Here is a 20073-nt window from a genome sequence, read left to right as displayed (position 1 = left end):
CGTACCATACTGTACTATACCACACTGTACTGTACCACACTGTACTGTACCATACTGTACCACACTGTACTGTACCTCACTGTCTGGTGGAAAAGTGGCATCATGCTCCACATTTACTTACAGAAGAAATCATCATCATCATCCTCCTCCTTTTTTATTAGTTTCTTCTGGAATTCTTCAGGTTGTAGATCCACAGGGGTGACATCTCCCTCTTCTGCTGACTGCATTATTAAAAATCTAACAGACAGACATACAGACAGATGGTGTAACAAGGATTGTGGTAGGTTGAGCCGAGAGTGGGAGACCCGCAAGAAAGACAAAAGCTCAAGAGTCCCAGTTCCAACACCTTTACTTTATTTTATTGCTCTTCAAAAAAGTGGTATTAACACAACCAAACAGACACTTCACATGAGTTTGAGATCCGATCACATCAAATTCCTCCAGTAGAAATGTCTGATATGTATTTTAGTAATAAGAAAGTCGATGCTCTTCTTGAATTGAGTGGATTTTGTACATCAAAACACAGTAAATAATGTTTATTAAACTGTAAACAGCACTTTTACCCTCTTCAACGCTTCGGATACCGTAATATATGGTTTAGATGTGCAGTAAAACGTTTAGTGTAGATGGTGCAGTGATAATTCAGTGTTGATTGTGTTTTGTCCTTTTTGGGGATTCCAAGATGAATGGAAGAGCGAAACTCCCCAATTGTGAACTATCTTTCTGTATGAGTATGAGGCTCCCGATCATTTGTGCAACAACACTTTATTTATTTCTTCATCAAGCTAGTACACAATTGAAGACGTTGGCTTACACTATTCACCTGACTGTGACTATAAAACTCTACAAACCACCTGTAAACAAAGTTCACCTGTAAACAAAGTTTAATTGTAAACACAGTTCAACTGTAAACACAGTTCAACTGTAAACAAAGTTAAATTGTAAACAAAGTTCAACTATAAACAAAGTTCAACTGTAAACAGAGTTCACCTGTAAACTAAGTTCACCTGTAAAATATGTTCAACTGTAAACAAAGTTCAACTGTAAACAAAGTTCACCTGTAAACAAAGTTGAACTATAAACAAAGTTCACCTGTAAACAAAGTTCAACTGTAAACAAAGTTCACCTGTAAACAAAGTTCAACTGTAAACAAAGTTCAACTGTAAACAAAGTTATACTGTAAAAATGTTCACCTGTAAACAAAGTTCACCTGTAAACAAAGTTGAACTATAAACAAAGTTCACCTGTAAACAAAGTTCAACTGTAAACAAAGTTCAACTGTAAACAAAGTTATACTGTAAAAATGTTCACCTGTAAACAAAGTTCACCTGTAAACAAAGTTTAAAATATCACGTGTTTATATAAAAATGGGAGATTTAATCATGAAGAAACTCAATCAGTTTCGCTCAGTTGATTCATTTTGGTGGATCAGTTCAAATGAATCGGTTCATCAGTACTGAATCATAAGTGATGCTAACAGTTAGCGGAGCAGCTAATAGTTTGTTTGTTTGTTTAAATAAAACTGGAGTTAAAGCTCCTCAAATCCTCACAGTGATGTTTTATTATAAACTCTAGTTTTATTATTTATTACAATGTGATTATAATTAAATATAAGGGTTATAATTAAATACATATTTTACTTACAGATGAGGCTCTACAGTACAAACACAGCAGCTTCTTGTTCTTCTTATGATGTTTAATGGCGGTTGGCAGAACAACTTAAGACGCACCAGCGCCACCAACTGGACTGGAGTTGAACAGCAGCTTAGCAGTAAAACATCTAAATTAGCACATCTGGATTAGTGGTGTGCGATACTGCAAATTTGGTGTCGATCCGATACCAAGTAAATACAGGGCCAGTATCGCCGATATCGATCCGATACTTTGTACTTACTTTCATGTAGGGAAGAGCAGTGTATCATGATTTATGAGGTGAATGTATCATCAATTTGCTTTGACTAATAAATGATTTTGTGTTTATTAGTTCATCATGTGCAGTGAAAACCCACTACAGTGTGTAGGTGAATAAAAAGTAATTTTATTAATGTAATAAACTTTAATGAAGTCTGGGGTTTTTGTTGAGAAACAATTATATAATAAGAAACATAATTCCCCCTCTTATTGTACACTCTGGCTTTTTGTAAAATAAAGTACAGAAAAAGTTTCGGGAGTCTCCCGCATATACATAGCAGCTTCCTGATTCCTGCATGTCAGATAAAATCTCCTCGACACACACACACACACGCACACGAAGGCGACACAGACTTTTTTAATACGATCGTTTATTAAATCCGTTATCTGATATACAATCTAGCGCACTGTGTAGGGAACATAAATCAGTTGTCTTATATACTGTCCAGTGCACTAAGTAGGGAACATAAATCTATGATCGAATATACAATCTAGTGCACTATGTAGGGAACACCATTAATTATGTAATACACTATCTAGTGCACTGTGTAGGGAAAATAAACCAATTGTCTAATTCACTATCTAGCGCTCTACGTAGGGAACATAAATTTATATCTAAAACACTATCTAGTGCACTATGTAAGGAACATAAATCCGTTATCTGATATAAATTTAGTGGACTATGTAGGGAACCTAAATCCGTTAACTAATACGTTAAGAAACATAAGTCTATTATCCAGTACACTATCTAGTGCACTAAAAACATATTCTTTTCTAATATTCTATCTAGTGCACTATGTAGGGAACATAAATCTATTATCTTTCACACTATTTAGTGCACTATGTAGTACACATTAATGTGTTTGTGATGCGAACAGTTAGCTAAGTAGCTCAGTTAGCAGCTCCTAAAAGTTCTGTTATCAGCTATATGCTTTGGTGTGTGCAACAGGTTGTTAATTTTATTGATTTATTTATTTATTTTGGGGTGGGGGGGATTATTTGGTCCGGGGGTACCTCCCTGAAATGAGTTTTTGCAACTTGAGATGTCTGACACTCTGTCCTAGACATTCTTCCAAGCAGTTTCTCTAATGTAATGTTTTGTTTTCCAACATGCTTCTCTAACTCTGTTCTTTCTTATACCTTTTGTAATCTATGAATCTGAGTTTGACTGTTTCCTGTGTATTACAGTGTTTACAGAGTCCAGTGGGGTGATTTCCTATTCTGTGTAATGTTTGAATCCGGCGCTGATGTGACTGTAGTGACTGTCACCTCATCCTCCAACCCCCGTAGGAAGTTTTTTTGCTCTTTAAGAGGTCACGGTCATCCTGACCCAGTTATGAAAACTGTTTTTTACATGTTGATTTAGATGTTACTTATAAAACTTGTTCTTCACATACCAGAGCGGTTGCTACAGTCAAATGGTCACCTATCATAACATTGTATACCAAAGAGATGTGTCTGTGTCAGAGGCGGGGCGTTTGAAAGGTACCATTAAAAGTTAATGAAACAGTGGTCTCTTTTTAAAGTTTAAAAATGACCCCAAACTGTTACTTTATGTCGAGGGAATATTTGGTCTGGGGGATGCATCAAAAACAGATCTGCCTTGAGTTAGAAGCTGCTGGAACATGGCTGACACAGATTCTATGGATGTTAGTTCTGCTCTTAGGTATTAGGAATAAGTGTGTGAGAAGTTTTATGGAGAAAACTGTTTGACATTAAAACATCAAGCAAATGCAAAAAAAGTTTAATTTCTCCAAAAAGCACAAAATAATTCACCAACATCATGTGTGTTGGTTTTTAGAAAAATAATAATCAACAATAAAAAAACAATATGCTGGTTCTGGTTGGTTCACGTTCATCTTGTCATGAACATTCTCCTCAGTCACACCAACAACCTGCAGGTTCTCCCTCACTACATCCTCTGAGGCCTTTCTCTCCTCCAGCATGACGGTTCCATCCTTTGTACCCCTCTCCCTATATAAATCTTATACCTCCTCTGCACATGCTCAAACCATCTCAATCTCACCTCACTAACTTCAAAACATCCCACCTGCACTATCATTATAATAAACTCCCGCCTGATCTTCTCCATCCTCATCACTAACAATGAGAATCACAGCATCCTCATCTCTGCCACCTCCAGCTCAGTGTCACGGCCTCCAAGCCTTACAACATAGCAGACCTCACTACTGTCATGTAGACTCTTCTCCTCTCACTTTAGCACATACAAAAGCATCGTTCATCCTCTCACATTCCAAGATTTTGTTAAACAATCTAGTTATTAAATCAAACAAGAATTTGTTAAAAACAGAAATATCATTGATTTATTACCATCACAATCATATTCATTCATTATAAACACATCATTACTAATGAATATTTCATACAAACAAAAATCTGTGTGACCACAAAATATTCTAAGCACATTATTAACAAGAAAAAATAGTTTAAGATTAGGGATGAACTAAAATTTAAATGTATGTTTAAAGAGAAAACAAACAGTTACTTCAGTTCAGTTTCTTACCACCACGTTTAGCTGGATGAAGCACCAATTCATCTGAAGACGTCACTCACTAACCGTCCCACTCACTCAGCTCACTCACTTTCATAGACTCATTTACACACATTTGTAGCATTTAGTCGACACTTTTATACAAAACATCGTTTTCAATACTGTGAGCATTGATACAGTTTCTCTCCAGTGTGAATGCGCTGGTGGGTTTTAAGATTACTTTGTCGTTTAAAACTCTTTCCACACTGTAAGCAATGATATGGTTTCTCTCCATTGTGAATGTGCTGGTGTACTTTAAGATTACCCTGTATATTAAAACTCTTTCCACACTGTGAGCACTGATACGGTTTCTCTCCAGTGTGAATGCGCTGGTGTTTTTTCAGATCTATCTGTCCAGAAAAACTCTTTCCACACTGTGAGCACTGATACGGTTTCTTTCCAGTGTGAATGCGCTGGTGGATTTTGAGATTACTCTTTTGATTAAAACTCTTTCCACACTGTGAGCACTGATACGGTTTCTCTCCAGTGTGAATGCGCTGGTGTACTTTAAGATTACCCTGTATATTAAAACTATTTCCACACTGTGAGCACTGATACGGTTTCTCTCCAGTGTGAATGCGCTGGTGTTTTTTGAGATGACTCTGACAATTAAAATTCTTCTCACACTGTGAGCACTGATACGGTTTCTGTCCAGTGTGAATGCGCTGGTGTATTTTGAGATGACTCTGTGTATTAAAACTCTTCTCACACTGTGAGCACTGATATGGTTTCTCTCCAGTGTGAATGTGCTGGTGTATTTTGAGATGACTCTGTGTATTAAAACTCTTCTCACACTGTGAGCACTGATACGGTTTCTTTCCAGTGTGAATGCGCTGGTGTATTTTTAGATGACTCTGTGTATTAAAACTCTTCTCACACTGTGAGCACTGATAAGGTTTCTCTCCAGTGTGAATGTGCTGGTGTATTTTGAGATGACTCTGTGTAATAAAACTCTTTTCACACTGTGAACATTGATACGGTTTCTCTCCAGTGTGAATGCGCTGGTGTATTTTTAAATTAGTCTGTGTATTAAAACTCTTCTCACACTGTGAGCACTGATATGGTTTCTCCCCAGTGTGAATGAGCTGGTGTATTTTAAGAGCACTCTGTCCATTAAAACTCTTCCCACACTGTGAACACTGATATGGTTTCTTTCTAGTGTGAATGCGCTGGTGGGTTTTGAGATGACTTTGTGTAATAAAACTCTTTCCACACTGTGAGCACTGATATGGTTTCTCTCCAGTGTGAATACGCTGGTGGATTTTAAGAGCACTATGTTGATTAAAACTCTTTCCACACTGTGAGCACTGATACGGTTTCTCTCCAGTGTGAATACGCTGGTGGATTTTAAGAGCACTATGTTGATTTAATCTCTTTCCACACTGTGAGCACTGATACGGTTTCTCTCCAGTGTGAATGCGCTGGTGTTTTTTAAAGGCACTCTGTGTAATGAAGCTCTTTCCACACTGTGAGCACTGATACAGTTTCTCTCCAGTGTGAATGCGCTGGTGTATTTTGAGATGACTCAGGAACCTGAAGCTCTTCCCACACTGTGAGCAGACGTTTCCTTCTTCCTGTGTGGGACTGAGAGAGGTGTTAATGCTGACAGTACCAGAGGACGTTTGCTGATTACTGGAGCTTCTGGTGAGCATCAGATCCTCATGTTCAGTCTTAATCTTCACCAGAGTCTCATATTTATCATGGTTGCAGCTCTTGATGTGATTGTGGAGCTGATTTTGGGTTGTAGAGGAACGTGGACACAAGGAGCAGCAGAAATCCTTGTTCAGTTCTGAAGCAGAAAATAATCAAATACATTTATAACATTATAAATAATCAAATACATTTATAACATTATAAATAATCAAATACATTTATAACATTATAAATAATCAACTACATTTATAACATAAATAATAAATACATTTATAACATTATAAATAATAAATACATTTATAACATTATAAATAATAAATACATTTATAACATTATAAATAATCAACTACATTTATAACATAAATAATAAATACATTTATAACATTATAAATAATCAAATACATTTATAACATTATAAATAATCAAATACATTTATAACATTATAAATAATCAAATACATTTATAACATTATAAATAATCAAATACATTTATAACATTATAAATAATCAAATACATTTATAACATTATGAATAAAAATACACAATTATAACATCATAAATAATCAAATACATTTATAACATTATGAATATTAAATACATTTATAACATTATAAATAATCAAATACATTTATAACATTGTAAATAATCAAATACATTTATAACATTATAAATAATAAATACATTTATAACATTATAAATAATAAATACATTTATAACATTATAAATAATCAAATACATTTATAACATTGTAAATAATCAAATACATTTATAACATTGTAAATAATCAAATACATTTATAACATTATAAATAATAAATACATTTATAACATTATAAATAATCAAATACATTTATAACATAAATAATCAAATACATTTATAACATTATGAATAAAAATACACAATTATAACATTATAAATAATCAAATACATTTATAACATTATGAATAAAAATACACAATTATAACATCATAAATAATCAAATACATTTATAACATTATAAAAAATCAAAAACATTTATAACATTATAAATAATAAATACATTTATACCATTATAAATAATAATACACAATTATAACATCATAAATAATCAAAAACATTTATAACATTATAAATAATAAATACATTTATAACATTATAAATAATCAAATACATTTATAACATTATAAATATTAATACACAATTATAACATCATAAATAATCAAATATATTTATAACATCATAAATAATCAAATACATTTATAACATTATAAATAATCAAATACATTTATAACATTATAAATAATCAAATACATTTATAACATTGTAAATAATCAAATACATTTATAACATTATAAATAATCAAATACATTTATAACATTATAAATAATCAAATACATTTATAACGTTATAAATAATCAAAAACATTTATAACATTATAAATAATCAAAAACATTTATAACATTATAAATAATCAAATACATTTATAACATTATAAATAATCAAATACATTTATAACATTATAAATAATCAAATACATTTATAACATTATAAATAATAAAAATTGTTAGTAAATGTTAAACTGAGATCTGATGATAAAGTCCTGTACCATGATGCATCATGAATGATTAATTTATTTAGGTCGTCCACTATGAGTGACACTCTAGAACTCTCTGCTCGACTCTTTGCTGGATCTCTTCTCTCTGTGAATTTCTCTGTACACAATACTTTCATTTTTTTCCCTGAATTCTATGTGTAATCGATCCCTTTTGTTTTGTTTGTTTTGTCATTGTACATCGACCTTGAGTTTGGTGAAAGGCGCTATATAAGTTAAACTTATTACTATTATTATTATTATTATTAATAGATCAGCTGCTGTCTCTATTATCATGGCTGAACAGATTCTCACAAGTTGGGCTCGACGGTTTTCTTTGTTTGTGTAAATAGAGATTAGAGTCGTTTGTGTGACTGTGAGGGTTTAGTGGTGCTGTTAGTGTTAGTATTAGTGATAGACACAAATACATTCAATAATAAATGTTATTTTTACTTACCGAGTTCATCTTTATCTTCAGGTTCTTCCTTCTTCACAGGCTTCATCTGGAAACCTCCACACTGTTGGTCCTCTGGGGTGAGGTGTTCCTCAGAGGTGACGTGTTCCACAGGGATTAAAGATCCTTCATCTGAAATTCATCAATATGTGAAGAAGAAACTCAACAACTGGAGGAAACTGAAGGTTGTGGGTTTAGTTACCACAAATAAATACTACTTAGATTTAATCCAGACTGGAAGTATCAGCACTTCTCCACAGGACAGTACGGTACAGTACAGGTTCTAATCCCACTATCCACATTTTCTTATTATTTCTACTATACTAACCACACTGTACTGTACTAACATGGCAAATTGCTCCACATTTACTTACAGAAGTAACTTCCATCTTCTTCCTCCTCCTTTTTAATTAGTTTCTCTTGGAATCCTTCATTTTGTAGATCTATGGGGGTGACGTGTCCCTCTTCTGCTGACTGCATTATTAAAAGATCTGACAGGCAGACAGACAGATAGACAAATGTACTTTATTCCCTATTAAAGAGAAATCCAGATAAATTCTTTTAGACTCTTTAACTGTTTATTTTTAACGCTGTGAGGCTGTAAACAGAGTAAAAATGTTGAAACTATTGTGGGACTGAGCAGCATCAGACAGAAAAGACTTCTAATAGAACTTTTTGGGTTGGTTTCACAGACAGGGATTAAGCCTAGTCCTAGACTACACAGCATTTTGAATGGAGATTCTCTATTTAAAGCTAAATGTAGTCCTGGACTATAAAACTTAATCCCTGTCTGGGAAACAACCCTTTGAGTTTGGTGGAAGTGGTTTTGTGGCCCAAAATGAAATGATTAAGTCTGATGTTCTTTACATCTAGTTTCTCATCCACTCCCAATAACAGTGCTGTACTAATACTTTTAACTTTTACTATAAACCTGTAAAACAACCTGTAAACAAAGCTACAAGAACTCGCTGTTTCTATCAAACATTAAAAACTGTAAACAAAGCTGAAAATGTGACGCGTTTATATCAAAATGTGAGATTTAATAATGAATAAACATTTAAATGTATCATTACAATCGAATGATTCATCGGTTCAATGAATCGGTTCATCAGTACTGAGTCATGTGTGATGCTAACAGTTAGCGGAGCAGCTAATAGTTTGTGTGTTTAAATAAAACTGGAGTTAAATCTCCTCAAATCCTCACAGTGATGTTTTATTATGAACTCTAGTTTTATTATTAATTAGAATGTGGTTATAATTAAATATAAGGGTTATAATTAACTACATATTTTACTTACAGATGAGGCTCTACAGTACAAACACAGCAGCTTCTTGTTCTTCTTATGATGTTTAATGGCGGTTGGCAGAACAACTTAAGACGCACCAGCGTCACCAACTGGACTGGAGTTGAACAGCAGCTTAGCAGTAAAACATCTCCATTAGCCCTGTATCTCTCAGCTCCAGTGTTGGGGGGAACGCGGTACAGTCACGTGATTACTTTTTATCCGTAACGAAGTAATGTAACGCGTTACAGTTACATATTTGTAATGACATTACAGTTACTGTGATGAGGGATGAGTCGTTCCCGAACGAACCGATTCTATTGAACGACTCTTTGTAAGGAACTAAAGGAACCGAGTCGCTCCTCTAGTATAAGGACAAATAATTAAGGAATAAACTCGTTTAATGATGTTAAATCTGATTGGTTCATGGCGTGTATGTTTTAAAGCAGAAACAAACACAGGCACATCTCTGCACAAGAGAGGATTTTTCTGAAACTAAATAAATAAAGTAAATAAATGGAATTTGTTTGTAGATGTGATTCCAGTATACAGTATTTGTTTGGGTTTAGAATGTAACGTGAAAGTAAAGTAATGAGGAACGAGATTACATTTTCAGGATGTAATGAGTAAAGTAATCCCATTACCATTTTAGTTAAGTAATGAGTAATGAGTGATGGATTACTTTTTTGAGTAACTGCCCAGCTAGCAAGATAGATCTGGGCCGATTCCGGCTCCGGTTCGGCAGTGTCGGCTGTCTGTTGGCTCGGCACCCCGCATCTGGCCCGATTACGGCTGCATGTCGGCATAGTCGGCTGACTGAGACTCGGCTACATTGCGGCACTCCGCATCTGGCCCGATTACGGCTGCATGTCGGCACTGTCGGCTGACTGAGGCGATGCTATTGCCAAGTTTTAGTACCATGCACTGATCAGAGATTGTTTTTAAATTGAAGAATAAGTTATTTAGCAAGCTTGCAACTTCCCTTTAACACTGGAATAAATGTAAAAGAACCTTTTACTCGCTGTCTTTTGCAATCATCATGGCTCACACTGACAAAGTTTCTAGGTGCTTAACAAACCATATATGTTTATATAACTAAATACAATTTTAATAAATAAATGGCTTACGGGAACCTCTTGCATTGGTCTTGGCTATTCGATGCACATAGTCATTTAGGAAATGAGGTATGAAAATGGCATTGATAGCTTTTTTTTGTTTTGATAAACTAAAAAAGCTTTTACATGCACTTTATGAGTTTCAGTTTTTCCAGAACTTTTTTCATGAATTTGAAGTTTTTCCTTCAATCCATGTTCCTTTCTTATGATCCATATTAAAACCATGTAAACTTAAAATGATTAAACACACAGCAGTTGTGCACATTTTGGCAAGCTGAACTATGCAAAAGACCACAAAACATTTAAGAAATATGGATACATTATTTTATTATAGGACATGCATTATATATTTTGACACCAGAAGTTTAATGTGTGCAAAAACAAAATGTTTATGTATCATGAATAAATAAACCAAACTCAATTAAATTTAATTAACATGCTTACTTATCTTGCTTCTGAGGACGCACTGCTGGGCATTTTCACATATTTGTTGCCCCAACACACACTACATACATACACACTGTCGACATTGGAATTTACTGTTTATATACAGTTTTTGACATGGTGGAAGGAGAGAGAATATTATATAGGTATATAGGTTCAGAATACTAGTCTATCAAAAAAAAAGGTTCAGCCAACAGTGGCTCTCTTGTTGGAAAATAATATCTGGTAATTGATAATGATGGACAGTTTAATTTGTAAGCCATAGTCTTTAAAAGTGTAAGCTACAAAGTACACATATGTATTTATATATTGATGTGGGCACAATATAATTGTTTGCTATAAACTCTTAGTTCAATGAACACAACTATATCATACTTAGTTTGAAACTTTAAGAGTAATCCCCAGGGCAGTAGCAGGAAAGCTGATGATAATAGGATGCAGCTGATCACCATGTAAAATTCAAAATTCACTGAAAAAAAAAAAAAAGAAACATAAAACATTAGACAAAAAAGCAATGTTAAACAATACCACAAATCAACTTGTCACATCTGAGGCAAAAGACACAGATCTTGAAATTACAGCAGGTTAAGAACTAAGCACACACACTAGAAAAGAAACATGATGTACTGTTCAGAGGCCCAAAAGTTCAGTTTTTGATTTTCAAACTTGAGTGTTATTTTAAATGCATCTATATGTTTGTATGTACAACTGTTCTGTTTTTTTTTTTATTTACCCCAGCCAAATCAGGTGGAATCAGCTGCCCACTGAGAGTCCTGGTTGGAGTAACTGGGGAGGCAACCATTTAAAAGCAGGAAATCAAGATGGCTGATAGATGGAGAGAGAGAGGAGGGGGGGGGATTGGTGTCAACCCATGCACTGTGTTTTTAGTTGTAGCTGTTTTAATCTCTTCTGCTAGGAAATACTTCAGTTTGGGTATTTTACCTGCATCTACAGGGAAGCTTAGGGTTTGTTTGTTTCTTTCATTTATTTTGTAGCTGTCTTGTTACTCAGAGTAGAACAGTGTTATGTTCTGTTGATTTATTTGGTGCCGTCCAGTTTGGTACTAGAGAACAACAATTTTAGCATTTGTGACTGTTTTTAATGGCTCTTTTGTAAATAAAAAACTTTTATTATTTTCTCTGACTTTTGGTTTTAGCAAATTGCCACGTTATTGGTCCCACATACCCCTAGATACAATGTGGGATCATAACAAACGTGAGTGTGAAATACAACTTATTATGTTTATTACATTTTATGAATGGCAACGAGCAACATAGTTTACAAACTGTAGCTCAGAATTGTGTGCATGTATACATGTGTCTGCCCTTTAGCATGGAGTAGGGTCAACATGCTAGGGAAAAGACCCCTTGATGTGGATATCTGCACAGACGCAGTAAAAGAACAAGCCAAAATAACATGTTTTGAGCATTATATAAACTATCCCTGAGATTATTGTAAAATTTTATCACTGATGTTTGTGATTGAAAAATAATTGTCTGAGTTTGCTTTCTGACAGGAAAAGTTCCACCACACTGCTTTTTCCATCAAGCGCCAAGGAACAGTTTTAACCCAGCTGGGAACGGGTGATGTCCCAGAGCCTCCTTAACACTTACATAGAACTCATTCACTGCTTTTAATCTTTACTCATGGATCATCCACATACCTGACCCTTTAAGTGCATTAAAATAATAATAATAATAATAAGTTACACTTATATAGCGCCTTTCACAAAAACCCAAGGTCGCTTTACAAACAAAAATAACAAAAATAACAATCACACCAAAATAGCAGGGGAGGAAGGGGAAAAGTGAAGAGAAAAGAGATGGGTTTTTAGTAAAGTTTTAAATTTGGATAGAGAAGAAGTAGACCGTAACGAGGATGGAAGAGAGTTCCAAAGCGCAGGGGCAGCAACACTGAAAGATCTGCCACCCATGGTGCTCAGTCTGAACCTGGGGACCACTAGGAGACCGGCATCTGATGACCTTAGGTTACGGGACGGATTGTAGAATTTTAGGAGGTCTGAAAGATAACGGGGGCCCAACCCATGGATTGCCTTATAGGTGAGAAGTATAATTTTGTACTGTATACGCATGGTAATGGGAAGCCAGTGAAGCTGCTCCAGAACTGGGGTGATATGATCAAACTTCTTTGTATGGGTTAAGATCCGTGCAGCAGAATTTAGGACTATTTGCAAGGGGCGTATAGATTTAGAGGGAAGCCCATGGAGCAATGAATTGCAATAGTCCAGCCGAGAAGTCACAAAGGCATGGACCAGCGTCTCAGCTGCCGCAGAGGACAGTAGAGGGCGGATACGCGCGATGTTGCGGAGATGGAAGAATGCAGACCTGGATAGAGATTTTATGTGCGGTTCAAAACACAGAAGTGGATCGAACAGAACACCGAGATTGCGGACAGTGTCTGAGGGTGAGATTTTGATGTCATTGATAGAAAGAACAGAGTTAGAGAGAGAGTGGACAGTGGCCTTTGTACCAGTAATTAGAAACTCTGTTTTCTGAGCATTCAATAAAAGAAAATTTGCCCGAAGCCAGGAGTTTAGTTCATTAAGACACCTAGTTAGGTGAGCGGGAGGAAAAGGATCTGTCGGTTTGAAACTAAGATAAACCTGAGTGTCGTCAGCGTAACAATGAAAATTTAACTTGTACCTGCGAAAAATGATGCCGAGTGGGAGGATATAGATAATAAAGAGAAGGGGACCAAGGACCGACCCCTGAGGAACACCTTGCTTGATGGACACTGTATCCGATACATAATTCCTGATTGCGATAAACTGATGCCTGTCAGTCAGATACGACTTAAACCAGGATAGTACAGTCCCTGAGAGACCAATCTCAGTGAGCCGAGTTAGAAGAAGGCTATGGTTGACTGTATCAAAGGCAGCAGTAAGGTCCAGGAGCAATAAAATGGACGCACAACCGGAATCAGCAGATGAAAGGAGGTCATTTAGGACACACAGAAGAGCAGTCTCTGTGCTGTGGTGAGAACGAAAGCCAGATTGAAATTTTTCAAAGAGGTCATTGGAGTTCATAAAGTCAAGAAGCTGGGAAGCCACGACTTTTTCAAGGACTTTGGAAATGAAGGGAAGGTTTGAAATAGGCCTAAAATTACTCAGAACTGACCTGTCCACGTCAGGTTTCTTAATGATCGGAGTAACAGCAGCAGTTTTTAATGGAACAGGAACATAACCAGAGGAGAGTGAAAGATTCACTAGGTGACCGATAGGTTCTGATAGGACAGATACACAGCATTGAAGAAGATGGGTGGGGACTGGGTCAAGTCGAGAGGATGAGGACTTCGAGCTTGTTATGATTTTGACAATATTGGCTGAATCAGTCAGAGAGAAGGTTGAGAGTGAAAATGATGGGGAAAAAGAGGAAGAGAGGGACCAGTGGTGGTCAGCAGGAGAGTTTAGCAATTCCTGATAAATGGTTGACACCTTGTTATCGAAAAAGCTCAGGAAGGCATTACATAACTCAGTTGAGGCAGCCAGTAATCCAGACGGAGGGCGTAGGAGCCTGTTCACAGCTGAAAACAGAAGCTTATAATCCTGTCCGGCTTTCCTAAGTACATCTGCATAAAATGATGAACGAGCATCATTCAATGCAGACTTGTATTTTGACAGATGATCAGTATATGCTAAAAAGTGAACCTGCAGCCCAGATTTCTTATAGAGACGTTCAAGACGTCTACCAACAGTTTTCATAATACGGAGCGCAGGCGTAAACCAGGGAGACCTATGGGTAGCGGGCACAGACATAGTTTTTACTGGTGCCAAGGAGTCAAGGCAAGCACAGAGAGTCTGGTTGTAAAATAAAACTGCATCATCAACAGATTCCATAGAGCTAATGCAAGCAAGGTTGAAAGCCTCCAGAGAAGCAGACAGAGAATGAGTGTCAACAGCTTTTACATTACGATAAGAGACTACAGTTTTGAGCCGAGATTTGGGGGCAGGTAGAGAAAAAGAGGTGTTGATTAGTAAATGATCGGAAACACCTATGCAATGTCCAGTCAAATTATTGATAATCCCACATGTAGAACAAATTATGTCTAAAATATGTCCCTTCTTGTGAGTCGGGAAGTCAACGTGTTGTATTAGATCAAAACAGCTCAAAAGTGACAGAAATTCCGAGGCAGTAGAGGATCCAGAGTCAAGGTGAATATTGAAGTCGCCAAGAACAATAAACAAGGCAGAAAGTGAACTAACTGAAGCCAAAACCTCTCCAAATTCCAACAGAAACTCAGGTATAGAGCCCTTGGGGGGACGATAAACCAGCACAAAGATAAATGGGCTGCATCCGTGTGCCTTGAGAACCATGAGCTCAAAGGAAGAGACCTCCTGTATATTGCACATACACAGTTCAATTCCTTCACTGAAAAGTACTGCAAGACCCCCGCCCCTGCCAGTTTTCCTAGGCGAGGCTAGGTATTTAAAGTTAGGGGGAATGGCAGCATTCAGGTGAAAAAACTCACCAGGTACTTGCCAGGTTTCAGTTAGAAAAAATAGGTCCAAGTGGTATTGTCCAATGAGGTCATTTACCAGTGCAGCTTTGTCAGTGAGTGAGCGACAGTTCAGCAGAGCCAGATTCAGACGATGTGATGATGTGGATGTAGTGGACTGATGCACAGTGGTAGAGCAGGGAACCTCCCGTAGAACACTGTGGTTTACTCCACGGTGCGAGCTTCCAAAGCGTCTCCTAAACCCACGATCAGTAATCCTTACAGCAGGGTAACTAACACAGGGCACAGGAGGTAGAGGATGAGATCGGTGTTTACGACCGCGATGTATGTAGCGAGGTCGCCTAGTGATGCCAATAGAACGGCATAGACTATACACTGAAGCATCAAGCCGGTGGAATGAGCGTAGACATCGGAGATCCGTAGTAGTGTAGGTGTATTTGGGGTTAGAGCATTGAGTGCCAACTACCCCATCCATCACAGAGCCAAATTCAGAAGTTCCAAAAATGTAGACCAAAAGTAGAAACTCCGACAACCCGCATAGCCGCCGGCTCGTCATTACAACACCGTGACGCAAAGTTGCAAGCACAACGTTAGCCAAAACAGAGCCGAACCCAACCAGACAAACAATCAGCAACACTCGAAACTGATGGAAGCTGATAGCCAACAACAAAAGAATGAAAAGACATTCACTCACCTTGCCGAAGCTACAGGGCCGATTCATGTAAGCGGGCTCGCAGCCAAACAGTAGCAGCCGGTATTAGAAAGAAAAGTTAGTAGCGCAAGTATGATACGCATAGTAAAATAACGAGCAAGACGGCAGCAGCGGTCCGAAAAACAGGAGAATCTCAGTCCATAATATCCAGCGACATGAAAGAAATCAGGAAAGAAAAATAGAGAAAAGATCACGGCGAGAAGCGGCAGCAAAACAAAGCGCACAGCGTAACTCTCAACCGGAAGTAAACTAAAAACTAGATCTACCAAAGCCACACTGTAACAAATTTCTGTAGTTTTTACAGTATTACTACTGTAGAATGAAAAAATTCTTACTGTAGAACCTGTACACAGCATTTTACTGTAGATCTGCAAAGGATCATGGTCAAGATTCAGTGGTGGGCGAATTCTACAGTAAGCATATTTCTGCTGTGAATCACAATACGGTAAGTTTAAGCGGGATTGTTCTTTTTCTGTCAGTTTAAACAATAATCCGTCTTTGGTAATAGTACAGTTTGCATTATATCTAACACAAATATTAGTTTTTTTTATCACTCAGACAGAAAGACGTCTTTATATCATCAGTAACAGGTACAGAAATTAGAATTACTTGATAATAGTCACGTACTCTTTAAAAACGCTATTAAGACAGAAAGCGAGCTAGCTCGCTAACATAGAACTAATCGGCCAGTTGACAAACAACTAGCTAATGGTCTAGCCAAAAGTGATACACTAGAGAGCCAGCGTTCATAACATTACCAAAACAGGTAAGAATTTTAAACAGCACATTTTTAATAGTAGAATATGTTTATTAATGTGATATCTAATAATGGGAGGTTAGGAATTAACAAAACTGTCATAGTTTCCAGTCTTGTATATACATTTCTACAGCAGTAACAGTAATTCCTTGTTTTATCTTTACAGTGCAGGAAAGAAAACTTTAGCCCAAGATGTGGATTCCAGCAAAATTAAAACAAAGCACTTGCACATTTTTGTTTTTGTTCAGAACAGCAGTGTTTACAAAAATATGAATTTATTTATTTAATTATCTATGTATTTTCAAAAACATGTTTTAAAATGTTGAAATTCAATAAATGATTTTTTGTATCTTAATTCTTACAATGTATAGTTATTTTTCGAATATTATTTTAGTGTTAAATGCTGGAATGTCTTTAAAGTAGTCTGATATTTGCTGTAATTAAAAGACTGCATTACTGTGATAACAATTACAGTAAAGTGATTGCAGTAATAGGTTACAGTAATGTGAAATTACTGTAATAAGAGCTACAGTACTGTGATTATTACTGTAATAAATATTACAGTATTTTATAGTTACTGTAATTAAATTTGCAGTATGTGTACTGTAAAATTTATTACAGCAACTTACCGGCTAATTGCTGCCAGCAAGTTACTGTACATTTCACAGTCTCCTTTTTACAGTGCATCTAAAAGCCATGTCATGTACTAATCATGTAAACTCGCTGTGTGTGAATTTTTTAAGTTACTTTTCATCACTTCAAATGTTGTTTATTTCTCATGATAAGGGCCTTTCACACCTCAGAAAAAATTTACTTCAGTTAAAAGTTGGCTTTTTCTTATTTTATCGATGCTTAATTAAACTGTTCCACAAAAAAAATCACCAAAAAAACCTCTTTATAGATTACCTATAGACGTGCGCAGCTCATCCGTAGTGAACTCATTCTTGAAAACCTGGACCATGCAACCTCAGCGCAGATGTGAACTGTAATAAATTCATATTCACTGTTACAAAATACATAAACATGTGAACTATTAGACAAACAAAAGTCAGTATTCTCAATTTTTAAATACAATTTAATAGTTGTTAATGCATGTGTAAAAGTATTTTACAGTCGATTGATAAGCTTGTTTGACTTGAACCAGGTGTACGTACTGGCAAGTGATTTTTAACTTTTACTCTAACGTTAATACATGGTGGTGTCACACAAAATCACTTCACTTCTTCAATATAAAAGGTACCTGAAGGCAAGCGTGAGGAGTTCCTCGCGCATGTAGTAGAGTTTAAATAAAAAACCGTTATCTTTTTCAGTTACTCACTGAAGATTTCAAGGTAACGTTAACAGCTGCTCTTTAGGACAAAAAACGTACGAAAACATTATATTAATAATACTGATATATTGTAGTAACAGAACAATAGATATAATCAAATTATTTTGTGTTTTTTATCATTAACGATTTAATTATAGCTATATTTTAACGTTAGCCAAAAAGGCTAACTTGGTAGGTACGTTAAGCTAACTGTATAGCTAGCTATACTTAGCAAAAGGCTATCAGAAATAACTTAAAACATACATCTAAAGGTAACATTATTATTATGAATATGATATAAACCATCTAACAACATAGCTAAGTTAAATTACAAACATACGATTTCACAACGATTACATTAGTTACCTGTGCCGGTGTTACGGAGAATTCAGTTCCCCCTGTTTCCCCTTTAACACGCATGTGCAAAAATCATGACGTTTTTTTCTGTCGCTTCGTTTAGCGTCGGTTTATTTGGAATATGTGTTTATAGCGGTATGTTCTTTTTAAATTTCATGTTGTATGTTAGGTAGTTTGTGATCAAATACATACTTTAAAGTATTGAATGAACTAATGTCAGAGGTTTTATTGCTCCACCGCAAGTCAGAGGTTTTCACACTGCTGTCTTCAGCCTTGCTGTCAATCAACTAGAATGAACGTGTCAGATTTATTTGTAAATAAATCCTAATACAGGACATGCTCTTATTCAGACACTAGTTTGTTTCTTCTCGTTTTGTCACACAAGATAAAGTTTTGACAATAAGCAGTCTGTTATTATTTAAGGTTACTTATCTCAGCTGCACTACCATTTACTTTCAAAAATAGTTTAATTCATGGTGATCTCTCTTGTTCATTTAAACTTCACAAACTGCATCCATGTGATTTAAAAATTAACAAACAGTATGTAGAACAAGTTTAACCTATAGCTCAGTCCATTACACTAACAACACAGGGGGGAACACATTTACCTGGAGACCTGGGGAATATGGTTCCCCACATGTATATCACTGTGTGTGTAATTATAAATCACTACGGTGATGCTGGTGATGTATTTAACTGTTGTCATTATGTAGAACAAGTTTAACCTATAGATCAGTCCATTACACTAACAACACAGGGGGGAACACATTTACCTGGAGACCTGGGGAATATGGTTCCCCACATGTATATCACTGTGTGTGTAATTATAAAACACTACAGTGATGCTGGTGATGTATTTAACTGTTGTCATTATGTAGAACAAGTTTAACCTATAGAGCAGTCCATTACACTAACAACACAGGGGGGAACACATTTACCTGGGGGCCTGAGGAATATGGTTCCCCACATGTATATCACAGTGTGTATAATTATAAATCACTACAGTGATGCTGGTGATGTATTTAACAGGGGGGAACACATTTACCTGGGGAATATTGTTCCCCACATGTATATTACTGTGTGATTATTCTTTTTTTAAATTGCAAGCTACAGGCACAAACACATTTTAAGAACAAAATATCTGTATTAGAAATGAGTGTTAAACTAAATTATGCATATATTACAATTATGCAAATATATAATAAAGAAATCCACCTCAATGCAAAGTAAAACTTAAATACTTGAAAAACGAACATATTTAGAGCTTAATAAAAAATATATTTTTTAAAAAACTAAATAAAATAAAATCTGACATATGCAAATTTATTTGGGGTTGGTGCCCTGAGATTGTGACTAGCATCACATCCATAGTGCTCTCCTGCCGTACGTCCAGTTTCCCCAGGAACAGTTCTGGATCCTCCATGGCCATGACCAGGATAAAGCAGTTACTAAACAAAATGAATGATTAATTTACTATCTACT

General features: G+C 35.9%; 2 protein-coding genes and 1 long non-coding RNA gene across 3 annotated transcripts in view; all 3 read right to left on the bottom strand.

Moving 5' to 3' along the window:
- LOC134326293 (zinc finger protein 271-like) overlaps positions 1-3857 on the bottom strand; it is an 88946-nt gene extending 85089 nt beyond the window's left edge. Inside the window, exon 1 of the mRNA XM_063008453.1 lies at positions 3765-3857. Coding sequence (XP_062864523.1) covers positions 3765-3857 — 93 coding nt within the window. The remainder of the gene's footprint in view (positions 1-3764) is intronic.
- Positions 3858-4262: 405 nt separating this feature from the next.
- LOC134326292 (zinc finger protein 850-like) overlaps positions 4263-20073 on the bottom strand; it is a 321599-nt gene continuing 305788 nt past the window's right edge. The window contains exon 6 of the mRNA XM_063008452.1: positions 4263-5928. Within this exon, the coding sequence (XP_062864522.1) occupies positions 4579-5928 (1350 nt within the window). The 3' untranslated portion in view covers positions 4263-4578. The remainder of the gene's footprint in view (positions 5929-20073) is intronic.
- LOC134326028 (uncharacterized) lies at positions 10838-18269 on the bottom strand. Its single transcript, XR_010014460.1, has 3 exons — positions 17832-18269; positions 16504-16596; positions 10838-11449 (listed from the first exon to the last, which is right to left on the bottom strand). It is a non-coding gene; the product is annotated as an uncharacterized LOC134326028 (long non-coding RNA).

The sequence above is a fragment of the Trichomycterus rosablanca genome, chromosome 14 (assembly GCF_030014385.1).
Source record: "Trichomycterus rosablanca isolate fTriRos1 chromosome 14, fTriRos1.hap1, whole genome shotgun sequence".
NCBI lineage: Eukaryota > Metazoa > Chordata > Actinopteri > Siluriformes > Trichomycteridae > Trichomycterus > Trichomycterus rosablanca.
The sequence above is the reverse complement of the archived record's forward strand: the minus strand, read 5'-3'. Positions and strand labels throughout refer to the sequence as shown.